The sequence below is a fragment of the Microcebus murinus genome, chromosome 12 (assembly GCF_040939455.1).
Source record: "Microcebus murinus isolate Inina chromosome 12, M.murinus_Inina_mat1.0, whole genome shotgun sequence".
NCBI classification, from domain to species: Eukaryota; Metazoa; Chordata; class Mammalia; order Primates; family Cheirogaleidae; genus Microcebus; species Microcebus murinus.
The window spans coordinates 15,882,833-15,902,924 of record NC_134115.1 but is presented as its reverse complement, the minus strand read 5'-3'; the positions used below and the strand labels follow the sequence as shown (position 1 = coordinate 15,902,924).

The following is a 20,092-nucleotide window of genomic DNA, read 5'->3' as shown; positions in this document are numbered from 1 at the left end:
TTTAATGTCATTATATTAGAGTAGCATTACGAGAAAGGATATAATATAAACTATATATCCCCAATATGATAGTAACTGTATTTTTTTTTTAAGTATGGGAAGCTATGAAAAGAATTATACTATAATGTAGGTAGGATTATAGATAACAATTTCTGCTTTTTGTTTCCTGTATTTTCAAAAGTTTTGTAATGACTGCATACTACTTTTTATTTTTATTCTTTCTTCATTTATTTATTTATTTTTGAGACAGTGTCTCGCTCTGGTACCCAGGCTAGAGTACAATGGCCTTATCATAGCTCACTGCAACTCCAAACTCCTGGGCTCAAGTGATCCTCCAGCCTCACCTTCCTGAGTAGCTGGGAATACAGGGTCGCACCACCACACCCAGCTAATTTTTCTATATTTTGTAGAGACAGGGTCTACGTTCTTGCTAAGGCTGGTCTTGAACTCTTGACCTCAAGCAATCCTCCCACCTTGACCTCCCAAAGTGCTTGGATTATAGGCGTGAGCCCCTACGCCTGGCCAAAAGGTTTTTTTTTTTTTTTTAAAGCTAAAATGGTCTTATGTTGATGGTTCTCTGTTTCTTACTTAATACCTGTTTACTTTTTAATTTTTTACAAGTAGTGTTTCAAGTAAAAGTTATAGCTATGTATTGCAGGCAGTATTTCAAGTAAATGTTTGAGTTGTATCAGTAAGCACATCTACATTATTACACTGAGAATAAGAAAATTTGGTGTTCTGGGCTGGATTTCTACATATTTTTGTGTCATAGCTCTGTCTTAAAACAACTTCTATCCAAGAATACTAAACCAGGAGTCAGAAGATGAGGGACCTTAGCCCATGTTTTAGTTACTATTTTGTTTCTGAGTCAGTTGGCCTAAGCATTAATTCCCTCATCTAAAATTAGAGTTAGCAGATACCAGTTACCCTAAGTTTGAGGGTTAAATGGAATTATTTGTGAAAATGTCTGTAAGTGATAAATATCATAAGGTAGCATTAGAACTACTTTTCTAAATAATACTGAGTTTTAAATTTTAAAACTATGTTAACTCTGCTTCTATCATATATTTAGCATATATCATTTCATTGCTCTTACATATAATTTTTTACTGGTCTTTTTATATCTTATGTGGTGGTTTTCTTTACAGGTACAAAATAGGTGTGTTCCTAAAACGTTTTTTTAAATGTTTTTAAATTTTGGAATATTATAGAATTTTAATTTCTTTTTTAATTTTTTTCTAAAAGGTTTTAATGTTAGCTTTTCATAAATCATACTTAATTAGAAGAATATTCTCTCCTAAATAAGCTAATTTGTTAATAAAATGTAGAGTATATTATTTTAGAAATATTGATTCTATTTGGCTATCTTTTAAAAGGTATAATATGAAAAGACCTGATTTATCTTAGAAATATATACTTTTTTTTTCTTTTGAGACAGAGTCTCACTCTGTCATTTGAGCAAGTGTGTCATCATAGCTCACCGTAACCTCAAACTCCTTGGCTCAAGGGATTCTCCTTGCCTCAGCCTTCTGAAAAGCTGGGACTACAGGCATGCGCCATTTTTTGTAGAGACAGGGTCTCCCTCTTGCTCAGACTAGTCTGGAATTCCTGGCCTCAAACAATCCTCCCATCTTGGCCTCCCAGAGGGCTGGGATTACAGGTATGAGCCAATGTACCCTGCCAGAAATACATACTTTTACCTTTACTTTTATTATTATTATCTATTATACATCTTTTTTTGTGACAATTGAAGGCTTAATTTAATATAAAATAGGGAAACAGCTATCTTAGATAACAGCTATCTTAGATTATAGCTGTTATTTTAAGGATTAAATGATTAAGGACTACAAAAGCCCCTGGCATGTGGCAAGCAATCAATAAATGATTGTTTCCTACCGCATACACATTTGTTCATTCATTCATTCACTTCTCGTGTAGTTCTATATATAGACAACTCTACAGAGACAAAATTATAGGAATTAAGTGTTTAATCCTAAATAACAAAATCAATTGTAAAAGGCTACACTACAAATCTGGACTTTACCAAATGCTGGAGAAACAGTGTTAGCATGACAAATAACACTGAAAGTCTTACATTCTGATGGTGTTAGTTGCCAACGAACCGCTTCCCCTACAAGTTCCTTGAGTTTCTTCTTAAGATGTCTGCTAGTTTTCTTGTAGAAATAAAGATCCTTTTCCAACTGTTGGATTTTATCTTCATATGTTTTAAAAGTTTCCATAATGCCTTCTCCAGCTTGCTCTATAAAACAAAAATTTACATTTAAAATCAGTTTTAAATAAATGATTCAAAACTATGTTTTAACATAGCCCCCAGACTATATTTAAAAGATCAGAAGAATGTTACATATATCTATTACCTAAATGGATTTGTTTGCAGCTGCAATTTGGATTCTTCTGCCTGTAAAATATTTCAAAGTAGAATTGAACCCTTAGCCACCTTCTCTACCTTACCCCCTACTAACCACCATATTTTCATGATTCATAAGAATTTTTTTTGAAATAGGGTCTTGCTCTGTTGCGTGGGAGAGAGTACCATGGCGTCAGCCTAGCTCACAGTAACCTCAAACTCCTGGGCTCAACAGATCCTCCTGCTTCAGCCTCCCAAAGTGCTAGGATTATAGGCGTGAGCTACCATGCCCAGCTTCCACAAGCATTTTCTTCTTCTTTTTTTGCAGTAGCTACCAACTAGACTTATCCATAGAAGAGCAAAAGGTGATTTCTATAAAAAGTTCACGTTTGGAACTCTGTCCATCAGCTGCATTTAAATCTTATTTAAGGTTTATGTCAGGAACTATGGTTGTATGGAAAATCATAAGGCTAGGGTTTATATGCCCAAAAAATATAAAGCCAAATAACCCACAAAAACAAAAACCTGTTAAAAGAGGCTAGAAAGATTAAATTGCAAAGGAAAACACCACAGAAAAAGAAGGAAAATAGCCAGCATAAGTAAAGTTCTAGTTTATACCACAACATAACTTAAAGCTTCTAATTAATATTTATGAATGTCTAACACTATCCCCATTGGGTTATATTCTAGAATCAGTAAAATCAAGTGTTACTGTCCTTTAGAAAATAAAGACTTTCAGCCCTACTTTTTCCTGTTGGCATATTTATAAAATGGTCCTTCTGGTTTGTATTTTTCTTTTGTTATAATTGGCTGTTTTGTAAAATTTTATTTAAGTATATTTGTATATTTTAAATTAACCCATCATCTTGTTTTTTAAAAATACTTAAAATTAATGACATCATAAATCAGAGGGAAAAAAAGAATATCATGGCTCCTTCTCCAGAATCTCCTACTGCAAATATTGTCTGTGTGTTTTTTACCTGCTACTCATTGCAAGAACTGTCATGATTTACTTGTTCCAGCGCTCATAAAGTATTGTTTTTATAACCTGCTCATGGATTTTAATAATGCTTTTATAAAATTTAATGATATTCAGATATTAATTTAAAGATGTAATTCCACAGTGAGTGTATTAAGTCACATTTAATTTAATTGGTACATTTTATTTTTTCTTCTCAATTAAAGAACACTATTTAAGCCAAAAAAAAAAAATCAGAATCCCCATAATGGGTATAATTTTTGTGTCACATATTCAGCTGAAATTAGACAATTCATAAATTGTTAACATTGTAGTTACAACTTTGTGATAAAAACTTGTATAGGTATAGAAATCCATGATTTTTAAAAATGTTCTGATTTAGCTATAGCATGAGCTTCTGTGGTATAATCCCAATCACTCTAAAAATACATAAAAATTCTATTAAATATCACTTTTTGAGACTTAAGAGAACTAAACTAAGGTAAGAAGAACATGTTTAAATGCAATATTGTGTCAAGGAAATCCTGTCATTAGGCAATTAACCAGTTACAGAATTAACTTAGAGACAAATTGCCTCAGCACTCAAATTCATATATTTTCCAATTTTCTGCTTATGCCAATCCCTTTTGACAAATTTTCAGCTATGGATTCATGAGAATCAAGACTAAGCAGACTGGATTGCAGCAGTAACAGTATCACCTGGCAGTGATTTTGTTGCTGTATCAGCTATTTGTGTACTGGCCATATGCCCAGGTAATACTGGCCCAATTGCTTTGATAGCTCTTTCTACATGGAAGTTGATGGTTGAACTATTGCTTACTAATAAAAGTAGGTGCCTATTAATAGTAGACTAATTTGGACCTAAGATACAACTTTATAAATTGAAAATTTTAACAAGAAATAGAACTAGGAATATGACAGATCCTACCACTACCATTTTTGTGAGTGAAAAATAATTTAAATATCATAGTATTATATCCCATGGAAATAGAAAATTTTCAACTGTAAACCAAAAATCCAGAAGTAATCCATATTTCTATATAAAAACTAGACCAACAAAAAACTAACAGGATTGTAGCAGTTCTTATGTGTGTGCTGGGGGCAAGCAGAAGGGGATAACACTTCAAGCATGAATAGCCCTACAATGAAGTCAACTATTCTAAAACATAGTAACCAAAACATGTAAAGCCCACACACTTGTTTATAGTAGTAACTATTTAAACATGTTGGGATTTTAAGTAATCAAATTCTATCCTATCTTCTTTCCTCAATATTCCATTCATATATCACCTTTACGTAACTGACGAAGAGAGTCAGTTACCTTTGAAATGATATAACAGCAACTGCATCTTTTGCTCATGTTCCTTTTGCTGGAGGGTCAGTCTCCGGTCACACTGCAATTTCAGATGTTCCAGTGCAGATTCCAACTCACGAACCATATTATCCCGTTCCAGAACCTTCATTTTCATTTCTTCATTATGTAACTGTTGTTTCCGTTCAGCTTCTCGCAAATTAACCACCTAGAAAATATATTTTTGACCTTTTAAGTGTGTCTTAGCCTAATATAATGGACTCATCTACTTTTCTTAGGCACATAAAGATGAACTTCCTTAGTCTCCATAGTATAAGTGATTCTTGCCAAGATATTGGGTCCTATTAGGTAAATGCTTTGTAACATATCCACAAAATAACCTAGCAGCCTTTTGAATTTGGGGGCATTCTGAATTGGTAACACTTTCATTTTCAATATAATGTTGCTCTAATAATTACCCTTCCATAATTTCTTAGATGTGATCTCTGAAGTTTACATTTTATAATTCTCTTTTTCTCTAGACGAAGTGGACAGTGAGAAGCTAAAGACTCTTGTATAACATCTAGATAATTCCCAGTTTTAACTCCAAAATGGACATTATAAGTAAGTGCCAGAATTTTTTAACTATAAACAGAGTTCAGTTTCAGGTCAAGCATTTTGTCTCCTGGGTTATTCTCTGCTGATATGAAGTAAAAATACTTCAGACAATGTCTATATCACAGAACTTGTTAATAATCTAATGATCTTCTCTCCAGAAAAAAATACTCATTAATACAAAGGGTCCAGGATCAGAAAATCCACTGACCTTGGCAGAGGTACCTTGGGTTAAGAACTCTTGCTTTAAAAGTACCACAAAAGAGTTATCTATATCGAAGCCTTTGATAATCCTATTTTTCTGCCCTTCAAACACATAGTGATAGGACTACTCTCATCAGTAATATTAATACTAGCTTACTACTGAGAGTGATTATACAAGAGGAAGCCGTGTATAACATTTTCATTCATTTTTCATCTTTATTTCACAGAATTAGAACTTTATTTTAAAACTTCAGTGTTTTATTTTTCCTTCATTGTCTGATATTCCCATACATTGAATATACTTTTCAGGGAAAAAAGTTATCTAGTTGTGTAACACTTCATAATATATATTCTAAGTGGAAAAGACATTAGAGAGAAGATGGATGTAGTTCTCAATGCTATGAAACATCTCTGGATCAGTAAATGGTCAAATTTGTATAAAATATTTTAATAAATTTAAGCAAATGCAGGTTAATAAAATCTATTAGTATCTCTGCTACTAATGTACCACTTCATCTCCATTTCAACTCACACATTATGAGAAAGTACAGGTTCTACTACCCTACATCAGTGAAGAAAAGGGTAATCAAAACCTGGAGGGCCCTTGATTTTTCATGAATATTATGAAAAAGCATCCAAATCTAAAAAACATTCAAGAAATAATGAGCAAGGAATATAACTTAAATTCTTTGGTATCTAAAACTATTTCCAAAAGGCTTTCTTTTAAAAGGCCCTCAAACTTTGCAAACTCACAAAGTTAGCCCTATAGATTTGGATAATCACAAAGCTTTGAGATGATAGCATTCAGTACTATAAAGAGAACTCATGCTTAAATTTGTAGTTGCATCATCAAATCTTTAAGCCTTTTAATTTCTTTAAAAATTTAAAATAAACACGGGATACATAAGCATCTTGACCCCTCTTTATAAGAAAAATATTCTGTCCCTCAAAAACAAACCTTATTGAAGTATCTGAAAAGAATAGCTCTAATCTCAACCGGACTCAGGCAAGTTAGTTTTTCCAAGACATCTGCTTCACTACGAGAGAGGTTTTGGAATGATGTTCTAAGCGAGTTCTGGCGACTCTGGATACTTTCATTCTTGTATTCAATTGCAGCTTCCAAAGCTTCAATCCCTTCTTCAAGTTGGAAAAGAACATGTTCTTCCTGGATATAATACAATAGAAATCACTCATTTTAAATGAAATAATACATTTGGACTTTGGCTTATACTTACATCTTAGTATGCTATTTGAGTCTAATAGACATTACTATTCTTTTACTAAATTTTAAGAATATGTTTGTTTGCTATGCTATGTAATGCACTATGTGTGCTCATATGTATATACAACATGTAATCATTGAGTCCTCAAATATACCTTGAGGAATAAAATGGAAGTCAGTAGTTTAGATGAGTTCTGAAATGTTCCAAGGTCATACAACAAATGCTTATCACCTCATCCAGTGAATACACTTGAACAAAGCCTCAGCCCACAAGATTAGTAGTATTGTCATTTATCTCCCTCCACAACTCCAAAGTGTATATTATGTGTCAGCATTTCCACTAGTGAGATCTAGAGACCCACTCCTTTCCTTTCAATGATCTATCAAAACAATACATTGCTAGGAAGGAAAGAAGAGATACATTTAGAATAAGTTATTAAGAACTAATAATCAGAGAAGTCTCTGAGGGAAAAAAACAGTATGGCATAAAAAAATGAGGAGTTAAGGATGTGAAACATTTCATAAGATTCCTATGAAATGTTATTAAAGGGAAAATATAGATATTAAAAATAGTAGCAGCATATTTTTCATATATCAGAGATTTCCTTTGTGGGGAAAAAATCTACTAAATCTTCGTCAGAGAACTTACCAGTTCTTTTACTTTCCTTTTTTTTTTTTTTTTTTAAAGAGACAAGGCCTTGCTCTGTTGCCCAGGCTGGATTCAAACTCCTGGGCTCAAGCAATCCGCCTGCCTCAGCCTTCCAAGTAGCTCAAGTGGCACTACAGGACCACTCCATCATGCCTGGCTATCCCAGTTCTTTGAACTATCCAAATATATGTTATTTTGGAGATGCAAATCTCTGGTAAGAAATTATTTCAGATTGGTGAGATTTGGATATATGTTTCTGTATACCTATACCTGTTATGGAAGTCATCTATACTTAAGTTCCTTGAAGGTATATTGTCTTGTTCATACTCATATCCTTATTGCCTAGCAAGTACCTATCACATAGTTTAAACTCAGTAAGTATCTGTTGAATAAGTTAAGGAAGGAAGAGGAGAAAAAAATATTTTCATGTGTCTGTGGTTATATGACCCAAATTATTTCTCCCCACTCCTCCCCTTAGCATCCCAAAGAAAAGAATATGAATATTTCTGATATAGCTAAAGAATAGAGTGACTTCTGGAACCTATTCCAGTGGAAGGCTGAATAATACTCATTTTTAAAAATCATTTTATAAAATCTTCTGAAAGAGTCATTTAGGAAGAAAAATGTCCAACAGCCATTCTATTTCTCTGTGCAATCACTAACCATCAGGAAAATTTGATGATTTGATAACTGTTCTATAAGGAATAATTTATTTACCTTAAGGAAAAAAAATCTTTAAATACTGAAAGGTACTTAGGAGAATGAATAAAAGGAGCTATAAATAAAAGTGAATTATCTGAAAAAAAAAAAAAAAAAAAAAAAGAATTATCTGGCCAGGTGTAGCTCATGCCCTGTAATCCCAGCACTTTGGGAGACCAAGGAGGGAGGACTGCTTGAGGCTAGGAGTTTAAGACCAGCCTGGGCAACATAGTGAAAGATGTTGTCTCTATCAAAAAAATTTAAAAATTAGCTGGGCATGGTGGCATGTGCCTGTAGTCCCAGCTACTTGGGAAGCTAAGGGAAAAGAATCACTTGAACCCATGAGTCGGAGGCTGCAGTGAGCTATGACCGCACAACTGCATTTCAGCCTAGGTGACAGAGTGAGACCTTGTTTCTTTAAAAAAAAAAAAAAAGCATCCAAAGAATATAAAATAAGTCCTCACTTAAAGTCATCAGTAGGTTCTTGGAACTGACTTTAAGTCAAATGACATATAGCAGGTCCTCCAATAATGTCATTTCTTTCAGCATTGTTTTGTTATAACATTGATGAGAAAGAAAAATATTGGTTTCCTTTATGTCGTTTCACTTAAAGTTGCAATTTCCAAGAACCTACTGATGACAGTAAGTTAGGACTTAACTTTATTTGACTTTTAATCTCATACTGTGATTATATTTTACCAAAAACAAATGTAAAAAGAGTTTGCCCTTATATATGGCTGAGAACAATTTAGCACAAATTTAGTTTCTATAGTTTTGGATCTAAGTTAAGGAAGTACCAAGATGATATAAGGTAGAATGACTATAGAACATTGAGGGTAGGCTGCTCCAGTGAGCCTGTAGCATATAAATGTTTGTGGTTCCCTCTAACAATAGGTGTAGGTTGACAAGATAAGTGGCAATGGGAGACGGTTCAGAGATGAAAAATTTGCTACAACACAAGCCACAAATTATCAAGAGTTGACTGTGCTTTTTTACAGAGCTCTCCTTTTCAGACTTTAATGTGAACCCAGTAGCTTGTTAAAATTCGGATTCTGATTCAGCAGGTCTGGGTAGGACCTGAGATCTGCATTTCTAACAAGCTTCCAGGTGATGCTGTTGCTGCTGGTCCAGAGACTACACTGTAGCAAGGACCTAAAGCATTGGTGGCCCCCACACTTTTTTGATCACACATTTCTACCAGTAAAAAACAAAATAAAAATAAAAACTTTCAAACAAGCACTTCATATGTGTGTATTTTTCTATAAATTATATGAATGTTATAATTATAAAATGTGGAATTGAAAGTTTAAAAGATTAAATAAACATAATCGTTCTTCCTATCCCCCGCTTACTAAGCAACTACTCTGTATTACTAGAAAGCTAGAGTTCAAGTATTCTTTTATTTTTTTAATTTTAGTTTCTGGATTTTATGGAAAAAAGAGGAGGTGATTTGTCTATAGTAAATTGTTGGGTAATTACTCTATTAGTATAGAAATCTAAAATCTTTCTATCACTTCTCATAAAGTAATACAATCAGGAAAAATGTTTTAATTTACTGTGGAAAGAGAAAATAATCCTAAGAAAGTTTAAAGAGAGCAAACTATTCCACCTAGATTTTATTGATATCTTGTGTCACATCAGAATCTCATGTTCTTGATCATCTGCTACTGGCAAATCTATATGGGAATATTAATCTTGGATTTAAAATAGTGAAGAACCAATGATGTAGAAGGAGGGTGCATAGAAGCTCACGGCTAAATGGAACCCCACCAATTGTAGAGAGCTCAGCATTCCTTCAAACCAATCCAGAGTGGCTGCTAAATAGGTATTATAAAAGGTACTATATTTTTACAAGTCTGTAAATAATGTTTTTAGTTACAGAATTCCACATGAAACAGAAACCTAAATGTTTCTTGATAATAACAGAACTCTACCCTCCTGCACACAGAATTTGTTCATTCCCATCTCTGTGCCTTATTTAAGGATGTTTTATCTAAATGGCCTTTTTCCTTATATCTGCTAGTACATATCATGTTTTTCATAATCCAGCTCAAGATTCCAATCCCCTGAGGCTGCCTTGATGAATCTTCTCCCAAATAATCATGGCATTGCTTTGCATAAATAATATAAGAGGTATAGCTTTAATACATTATCCATAATTTGCTTTTTTATATTCCTCAGGGTTTAGAGTTTTCTTGTATTTCTCTCTTTTCCCAGATAAGAGTATGAATTTCTCAAGGGAAGCATAATACTTTCTACTTTTTTTGTTTCTTCCATAGGGCCTACTAATAGTTCTGGGCAGGCAAAATCCCTTAAATACTTACGTTTTGCTGTGTCTTAGGCTCTTATACCTTCAAATCTACAAGCTTGGGGCTCCAACTTAACACCTTGGAAAGACAGCCTGATTCTTCAACCCTCTGCACAGCCATCCAAGTTAAGTTATAAAACAGGGCAGTAAAGGCTTAAAATGCTTCTTCAGCTGCCACTTAGCCCCTAATCGAATTAGTTTTTAATTCCTTTCATCAATTCAATGAGCAATAATCTAATTTCATGCTATCCTTTCTCCTGTTTCTTAACTAACCCCCTTAATTTCCTCCCAATTACTCCAATCTAAAACACTACAAGATTCAGCTAGGTATGTGATTCCCAGGTACTCACCTTTTCTCAGCAATTTTCCCTTGCTTTGATAAGGATATCAACAATAAATATTTACAGAGAAACTTCAGGGTCATTAGGTCATCTTTGTCTAATAAAGTAAGGTATAGGTACCACTGCTGGCTGAATTAAAATTTTGAAAAAATACAAAGTCTTGGGCAATTTGATAGCCAATAAATGAATCATCTATTACATAGTTTAAAAAAAATAAATGCGAGAGGAGCCATAGGTTCCCCTAAATGAAAACAATTATATAACTAAAAGGTATTTTACTGTAATTTGGATTTTGTGTATCTATTTGGCTGGACAAAGTGTGGAATATACTCCCCAACATTGAGCCTTTCTGAACCGTGGAAAGGTATCCATTGTATGTAATGAGTTACCTAGTGTCACTCACGAAGGATGTATAGAGAAAAGTTAGGTGCCCTCCTTGGAAAAATTGAGAAAAGAGTCCCTGAAATCATTTTCTGTGTTCTGTGATTTCAGATGAAAAACTCCAGCTGAGAAGGTGGCCATACTCAAGGAAAGTATAATATTAGTTTCCTAATGCCTGTCAGTGCCAGGAAGGGGCCACGTCCATGGATCACTATGTGAGGACATCTCAGTCTCTCTAGTCAAGCATGGTTTATGGTGCCAAACAGGTGCCAGGTGAACTCATTACATCTGACAAAGTCTCAGGGAAACCAAATTTACCAGATTTATCACTTTTATGATTATGTGAAAGAGACTGAGGAAATCACTCAAGTGATCCATCATACAGCACCTCCAGTTCCAAAGAATACTGACTTACTTCAGGTGATAACACTCTACCATTTTTAAGTTTTTCATCCACACTGTTTCTTTGTCTCTGGAGCTGATCCTTTTCTTTCTGGAGGGCTTCAACTTGTTCTGAAATCTTTATTTGCTCCTCAGCTGTGCTGCCCTGGAGCTGCACACTCTTTTCGGATAGCTCTTGGTCCAACAAGTTCAGGCGAGTTGATATTTTCAAACTATCTGTACTTAAGGCCTAAAAAGACACAACCAACCAGACACCTCAAAAATAATTACTAGAAATCCAGACTGCATAAAAATTAGGAAAAACATATAGAAAATTACTAAATGAATATGTTTTTAGCATATTTAATATTATTGTTTTCACCCATGTATTTTTTTTTGAAGGGGATATTCATTTTCTAAAATGTTAAGTTAAATGCCTTTTTTTTTTTTTTTTTTTTTTTTTTTGAGACAGAGTCTCACTTTGTTGTCCAGGCTAGAGTGAGTGCCGTGGCGTCAGCCTAGCTCACAGCAACCTCAAACTCCTGGGCTCAAGCGATCCTCCTGCCTCAGCCTCCCGAGTAGCTGGGACTACAGGCATGCGCCACCATGCCCGGCTAATTTTTTATATATATATATCAGTTGGCCAATTAATTTCTTTCTATTTATAGTAGAGACGGGGTCTCGCTCTTGCTCAGGCTGGTTTTGAACTCCTGACCTTGAGCAATCCGCCCGCCTCGGCCTCCCAAGAGCTAGGATTACAGGCGTGAGCCACAGCGCCCGGCCTAAATGCCTTTTTAAAAAAAAAAAAAAAAAAAAATGTACATTTGAACTATGAGTTTACTGCCAAGAATTGCTTTGGCTAGGTTTTGAGAGGTAGTATTTTCCTTTTATATTATTTTCCAAATTGAGCTTTTCTTTCTTGGCCTGTTATATTGTAGAATTATGTTATAATCTCTTAGGGGTTGAGATTTGGTTTGTTTTAAACATATGATTGGTCGGTTTAAACATATAATTTGTTTTTACTCTTATTTCATTCTGGTCAGAAAATATGGCCAGATTTATAGAGGTGTTCATTATGGCCTAATTTAAGATAATTTGTAAAATATTTTTTCATCATGGTAATTATATGTATATATGCCATTAAGGTGTATGTGTATATATACACACTATCATAAGGTTTATAATTTTAAAAAAGCAGTCCCTCCCCCCAAACTTAACTACTACCCAGAAATAGCTACCTTTGACATTTTTAGTTGTTTCTTCTAGAGTTTATGTCCATGTTTCTAAATGACATTATCAATCTTAAATATTGTATATTGACTGTGTATCATGGGAGATAAGTATTTAGCACTCTTATACTTCTTCTCTACTTCCCCATTCTTCCAATATAAGTTAAAACTATTACAGTTTATAGTTAAATCAAAATTCACTTACATTATTATGAATTTGTGACTATTATTCATATGCTGATCTAGTATAAAATGATCATACTTCCATTTGACACAATTTTTGTACCTTAATTTTTTCCTTAGTCTTTTGTTTTACCAGTATTTTTTATATCTTATAACTAATTCTTCTCCAATAGAACTATAAAATTCCTCTCAATACTTTTTTACTTGAACAAACTTATCAGGAAATCTTTTCAATCCATTCTTTTCTGGAAACATTTTGCAGGGAACATTCATCCTCCTGCTCCAAACTGGACTAGTTGTCCTGGGACTTCCCTTTGGTATTTCCCAGGAATATTTCTATATTGGATTACATTTTCAGAATCCTGAGTCTTCCTTTTTCATAATTTTTGTGGAGCATATTCTCCAGCAGCTTCCTGAGACAGGCTTGATAGGAGATAATTTTTTTACTTGAAAATATCATCATTTTAGCTTCACATTTGATTGAGAGTTTAGTTTGGCTTAGAAGAGAATTATTGAGTAGAAATCATTTTCCTCATGAGTCTGAAGATTGTTTCAGGTCTTTTAACTTCTAATGAAGAAAGTCCGTAAGTCCAATGCCATTTTGATTCTTGATATTTACAAGTGACTAGTCTTTTCTCTCTAGAAGCTTTCAGAATCTTCATTTTTCTTCAGTCAGTGTGCTCAAACCTTCACAATGACATGCCTTGGGCACTCATTTGGCTGGGCCTTTGATGGGCTATTTCAATCTAGACTTTCACATCATCAGTATAGGGAAAATTTTTTTATATTATGTCTTTGATAATCTCCTCTCTTCTGTTTTCTCTGTTTTATCTTTTTGGAATTCCCATTACTTGGATGTTGGGCTTCCTTGATTTATGTGCCAATTAAAAAATTTTTTCCTTCTGTTTTCCATTATCTTTTTACTTACTTTCTGGGATATTTCCTCAACTTTATCCTCTCTTTTAATTTCCAAGAGTTCTCTCATTTTTTTGAATAACTTATAATTCTTATTATATGGATAGAGTATCATCTTTTACCACATTGAGGATATTAAGGCTTTTTTAAAGTTTTTTCAACTTCTTGCTCTATCTTTAATTTTTCTGGGTTTGTTTTTTCCTTTTGTCTTTAATGTTGGTGGCATTCCTGAAATGCTCATCACATTTAAGAGTCAGGTATTGAAAAGATATGATGTGTGATGGTAACATATATATGGGATCCAGCCACTTAGTGGGTGCTCCTAAATTTAAATGTTTTTAGGTCTTTTTTCAGGGACTATATTTGAGAAAATCTGCCATTCTCCTGCTGGGAAATATAAATCTGGCTGCCAGCATTCTGAAATGCAGGTAGAGATTAGGAAATGGATTTCTCAGAATTCATATGGAGACTTGCATTCATTCCCTATTTGGAGTATTTTGACTTATCCTGACCCTTTGCTGTGCCTGGTTCAATCTTCAGAAAATAAATCATCTTGTCCCAGAGTGAGAAAAGAACAATTTCCTGACTATGCCCTAGTTTCATTCTATGCCTCGCTCCTGCCTTCTGAAAATCTTGATTCCTTCATTTCTGAGTCTTTTGATGTCCTATGTGAATTATCTCTCTCTAATGCTGTAGTCTTTTTGATGTGGATCATATCTCTCTAATGCTATTATTTAAAAAAAAAAACAGGGAAGAGGCTAAAGCCAAAGCCTTGGCTCTCATTTGTGTCTTTCTAGGCATTTGGATTACAGCTTCTTCTGTTCTGCTAAGTCAATAACTTCTCATCTATTTGCTTTCTATCTTACGAACATTTTAGGGGGGTGGTAATCTTTTGTCCTCTCTTATCTCCTCTACTCTCTTTATCCCTTTATGAGTTTATACCTTTTTAAAAAATAATAGCTTTAATGAGATAATTCACATACCATAAAATTCACCTAAAGTATATGATTCAATGGTTTTTAATATATTCATAGAGTTATGCAACCATCACAAATCAATTATAGAACATTTTATCACCGCCAAAAAGAAACCCCATACCCATCAATAGTCATTCCGTTTCCTCCCCAATCCCTCACCCGCCACTACTCTTTTTTCTATCTCTGGACAGAAATAGAATTGACTATTCTGGATACTTGATATAAATGGTATTATACAAAAGTGGTTTTTTGTGTCTGGCTTATTTCACTTAATATGTGTTTTTAAGGTTCACCCATGTTGTAGCATGCATCATTACTTCATTCCTTTCTGTTGTCAAATAATATACTATTGTATGGATGGATCACAGTTTGTTTATACATTCATCAGTTGATGAACATTTGTGTTGTTTTCATTTTTTAGCTATTATGAATAATGTTGCTATTCATGTTCAAGTTTTTTGGTGAACATATGCTTTCATTTCTCTTGGATATATACCTAAGAGTGGAACTGCTGGGTCACATGGTATCTCTATGTTTAACCTTTCAAAGAACCGCAAGATGGGTTAGCTAAAGCAACAGCACAATTTTACAGTCCCACCAGCAGTATATGAAGGTTCCAATTTCTCCACCTCCTCATCAACACTTATTATCTGTTTTTCTCATTACAGCTATCCTAGAAGGTGTGAAGTGGTGTCTCATTTAAGTTTTAATTTGCATTTCCCTGATAGCTAATAATGTCATACAATCTTTTTGCATGCTTATTGGCCACCTGTACATCATCTCTGGAGAAATGTCTATTCAGATCCTTTGCCCATTTTTTAGTTGGATTGTCTTTTTACTGTTGAGTTGTAAGAATTCTTTATATATTCTAGATGCAAGACCTTTATCAGATATATGATTTGTAAATATATTTGTGAGTTGTCTTTTTACTTTCTTGATGCTGTCTTTTGTATCATTAAAACATTAATGTTTGGCTGGGCGTGGTGACTCACGCCTGTAATCCTAGCACTCTGGGAGGCCGAGGTGGGCGGATTGCTCGAGGTTAGGACTTCAAAACCAGCCTGAGCAAGAACAAGACCCCGTCTCTACTATAAATAGAAATAAATTAATTGGCCAACTAATATATATAGAAAAAATTAGCTGGGCACGGTGGCGCATGCCTGTAGTCCCAGCTACTCAGGAGGCTGAGGCAGGAGGATTGCTTGAGCCCAGGAGTTTGAGGTTGCTGTGAGCTAGGCTGACGCCACAGCACTCACTCTAGCCTGGGCAACAAAGCTCAAAAAAAAAAATAAATAAATGAATAAATAAACCATTAATGTTTTAATTTTGATAAAGTCCAGTTTATCTACTATTTTTTTTGTTGTTGCTTGTAGTTTAGGTGTAATATCCAAGAAACCATCGCTTAACTGAAAGGATGAAAGTCACAAGATTTATGTCTATGTGTTCTTCTAAGAGTTTTACAGTTTTAGCTCTTACATGTAGGTCTATGGTCCATTTTGAGTTAAATTTGTGTATGATATGAATATATTCCTTTGCTGTCATTTTAGTGGAGTAATATGAATGTTTTTAGTCCATCTGAAATGCATATAATCAAGTCTTATAAATCTCAAACACTGGAGAAGATGTAATCTTTGTTGTGCCTTTCGTTCAGAAAAAAGAACCCATCAGGATATCTCAAGTTTCTCTTCTGTTTCATTAAAATAATTTTCTAAGAATCAAATTTACTTTGCTCTATTGTGATTTTCATTTATTTGTACTTCCTACTTATCTCAGTATGTTCTTACTTCCTAAATATTACATCTTATTGAGAATAGAAAACAGCTGTTTTTATTTATTTTTCTGTAACCTGAAGTAAACTTACTTCAGGGAACAGATTATCCTCATTCTTTTTTATTTTTCCTCTTCTCTTGTGATACAGAACATATTATAAAGGTCCAGGTAATTTTCTTCTGTTTACTCAAGATTTTGTTAATTTCCTTTGCTGTCATTTATATGTTGTGAGGGACAGCTTTTACAACTTGACCCTGACAGCCAGTCTTAGCAAGTTGCCTGATATTGCACAGCTGGAGGGGCCACTTCTAACCCTGTGTCCCATGGCCTGGTGCTAAGAGCTATTTCAACATAGACTGGGAAACGGAGGACAGAGCAAAGGTAAGTACTGGTCCTCAGTCCCATCTACCTGTTATATTGATGTAGAGAGGTTAAGAACACACTATAATCAACTTGGGTCCTACTGGTCTAGATGCTGACTGAAAGGCAAGTCTAATAGAGGAGGAGGTTACAGATCCTCTGTCTGTTCTATGACTCTATGGGTAGACTGACCCTGGGCCCAAGGCCAGCTAGAGGTGAAGGTGACAGATACAAAGTCCTCTCCAACTCTAGGGCAACTTAGCCTCATTTTTAGATGTTGTTGTTGAAAATATGTGTATACAGGTCCAAAAAAAATTATTCCTGATTCTTCTACTCCCTACACAATCATTCTTTTTCAAAAACTGAAATCAAGGCAAATTCCTTCATAAAATCACTTCTTTGGCTCATAAAATCCAAGTCCCCCAGGAAAAAAATTTTGTAAAGGTTCCCAAGTCTTTATAATTTGAAAAATAAACAAATCCTTATTACACAAAATCTTCTTTTATTAGGAACCCTACAAACCCCTAACTTTGGGTGGTAGTAACAATTAGATAAACTTCAAGTTTATTTTTCCAAATTACCAATGTTTACTATAAAGCGTATGATGGTACAATTTATTTAAAATATCCACTAAAGTTAATGATAGAAGTTGCCCAGGGCTGGGAAGAGGGGAAATGAAGAGTTATTACTTAATCATTACAGAGTTTCTGTTTGAGGTAATAAAAACATTTTGGAAATAGTTGTGATGGCTATACAACCTTGTGAATGTAATGAATGCCACTGAACCATATAATTAAAAATAATTGAAATGATAAATTTTAAATGTTCTGGATAGTTTACCACAATAAAAAATACCAAAAAAAAATTACTAATAAATCATACTTGGCTGAACACTGAACATTTTACTTTGAAATTCCAATAGGTTTTAGTGATGGTCATTTGATAAGCAGTAATAAGCAAAATATACTGAAAACAAGAAGAGTTTTCTTTTGGTTTCTAACTTTACAATGGTATGATTTACATTTTCGAGAGAAAAATCCTAGTTTACATGGCTTACAACCAGAATCAAATAGCATATTAAATAGAATACCTGACTAGATCTCAACTTCTTATTTTCCAGGTGGCTCTTCTCCTGTAACAGGGCCTCCTTCTTAGAAACTATGGCCTCCCGTTTCTTTAAGTCTTCTTCCAGCTCCTCTAATTCTTGGCGTTGGTTCAGAACTTTCTCTACTTCTTCATCTAACCATTTCTTTTGCTCGTCCAACTTCTACATTAAAATTTCAAAGAAATGTTATTTGTTTTTCCTTCTGCCGTAAAAATTATGTGTTAACAATATAATTTCAGATTGGCTGAAACCTCTTAAAAGAACACTTAAAAATTGTCACTGAGAGTAACTCATGTTCCTGTCTGAAACCCTAAAGAAGTGGTTCTAGTCAAGCGGTTGCTGTGTTGTTTTTCATAAGGAATTAAAATTTATTCCCCAAATATGTTAAAGAGTCTGAGGGTTTTTTTAGCATGACAAAGTAGGGAATGACAATTTTCTATGTCTACGTTAAGAGCATCTTTTTCTACACTGTAGAGGTGCATACTTCCATCACAGCACTTACACTGGTGGATGCTTTCCTAGTCTGTCTCCCCAACTTGAGCTCCTTGTTTGACTACAGGGAATATACTTTTTATCTCTTTATCCACAATTCCTGGTACATTGCCTGGCCCACAGTTGGTGTTCAATAAAATATTAAATGAAGAGGGAATGAATGCCTGATTCAATCAATTAATCAATGAAGTGAATAAATGAAAATACATAGTGGAAGATATAGATGGTGCAACATAGAAGGAAACCAATATGCATTGTAGCTTGTCAATATCAAATAACTATTTTAAAAAATAAACAGAGGCCGGGCGTGGTGGCTCACGCCTGTCATCCTAGCACTCTGGGAGGCCCAGGCGGGAGGATTGCTCGAGGTCAGGAGTTCGAAACCAGTCTGAGCAAGAGTGAGACTCCGTCTCTACTATACATAGAAACAAATTAATTGGCCAACTAATATATATAGAAAAAAAAATTAGCCGGGCATGGTGGTGCATGCCTGTAGTCCCAGCTACTCGGGAGGCTGAGGCAGAAGGATTGCTTGAGTCCAGGAGTTTGAGGTTGCTGTGAGCGAGGCTGACGCCACAGCACTCACTCTAGCCTGGGCAACAAAGCGAGACTCTGTCTCAAAAAAAATAAATAAATAAAAATAAACAGAGCCAGAAAGATCTCCAATACAAACATCTTAGGATGCTCTTGAATTAAGGATGCCCAGAAACACATACACACATAAGTATTAATGGAATACGACTGTCCAAGAAGAATTCTACCAATGAAGCAATGCCACCAAAACAATAAATAAATTTAAAAAACCAATATAATACTATTTTCCAGTCCTTCATGAACCTTATATAAAAGGTTCCTAGAAATCTATATTAATACAATGAAACAGAATATGCATAAGAGAGAGAGCGCAAAACAGCCAAGGAAAAGAAGATGAAGAGCTATTCAGTCCCTCTAGACCTAGATAGTATGATTCTGTAGGCATTACCACATCCAAATAACACGGAAGCCTAAAATAGTAGCTCTACAATTATTAGGAACAGGAAGACCAATAGGAGACCCTATGAAGTCTAGCAGGTAACTTAAACATACTCTACAAACATTCCTCAACTGTGAGTGGGGTCTGAAAGGTGAATTAGAAATCTTTTGTAAGCCTCGTTGCAAAAAGATAAAAATCCAAAAAATTATGATTTCTGATAACATTTCTTGGTGGAAAGAGTGAGAGTAGGAATACATCCATGTCCTAAATGTCACTATTAAAGTATAATATACAAAATTTAGGGGCTGAGCACAGTAGCTCACACCTGTAATCCCAGCACTTTGGGAGGCTGAGGTGGGAGCTTGAGGCCAGGAGTTCAAGACCAGCCTGGGCAACAGAGGGAGACCCCATCTCTACAAAAAATAAGAAAATTAGCCAGGTATGGTGGCATACACTTGTACTTGGCAGGCTGAGGCAGGAGGATCACCTAAGCCCAGGAGTTTGAGGCTGCAGTGAGCTATGATCACGCCACTGCACTCCACCCTGGGCAGCAGAGTGAAACCCTGTGTCAAAAAAAAAAATTAGGAAGACAGAATAAATGTTTCCAAATTAAGGTAGATGTACTTAAATGAGTGTAATTACAGTTTTAA

At 34.6% G+C, this 20,092-nt stretch overlaps 1 protein-coding gene and 1 long non-coding RNA gene across 4 annotated transcripts in view; one reads left to right on the top strand and one right to left on the bottom strand.

Moving 5' to 3' along the window:
• LOC105879513 (uncharacterized) overlaps positions 1-18,076 on the top strand; it is a 38,165-nt gene extending 20,089 nt beyond the window's left edge. Inside the window, exons 3-4 of one of the 2 annotated variants that reach the window (XR_012922074.1) lie at positions 5,181-5,262; positions 17,993-18,076. This is a non-coding gene — a long non-coding RNA (uncharacterized LOC105879513). Of the gene's footprint in view, positions 1-5,180; positions 5,263-6,573; positions 6,833-17,992 lie in introns of those variants that run through there. The other variant, XR_012922075.1, reaches the window with a different exon arrangement.
• KIF27 (kinesin family member 27) overlaps positions 1-20,092 on the bottom strand; it is a 78,569-nt gene that overhangs the window by 3,211 nt on the left and 55,266 nt on the right. For both annotated transcript variants that reach the window (XM_012779819.2, XM_076008583.1), the window contains exons 13-17: positions 17,963-18,139; positions 11,473-11,688; positions 6,416-6,622; positions 4,669-4,867; positions 2,096-2,260 (exon numbers count right to left, since the gene is read on the bottom strand). In XM_012779819.2, the coding sequence (XP_012635273.1) occupies positions 2,096-2,260; positions 4,669-4,867; positions 6,416-6,622; positions 11,473-11,688; positions 17,963-18,139 (964 nt within the window). The remainder of the gene's footprint in view (positions 1-2,095; positions 2,261-4,668; positions 4,868-6,415; positions 6,623-11,472; positions 11,689-17,962; positions 18,140-20,092) is intronic.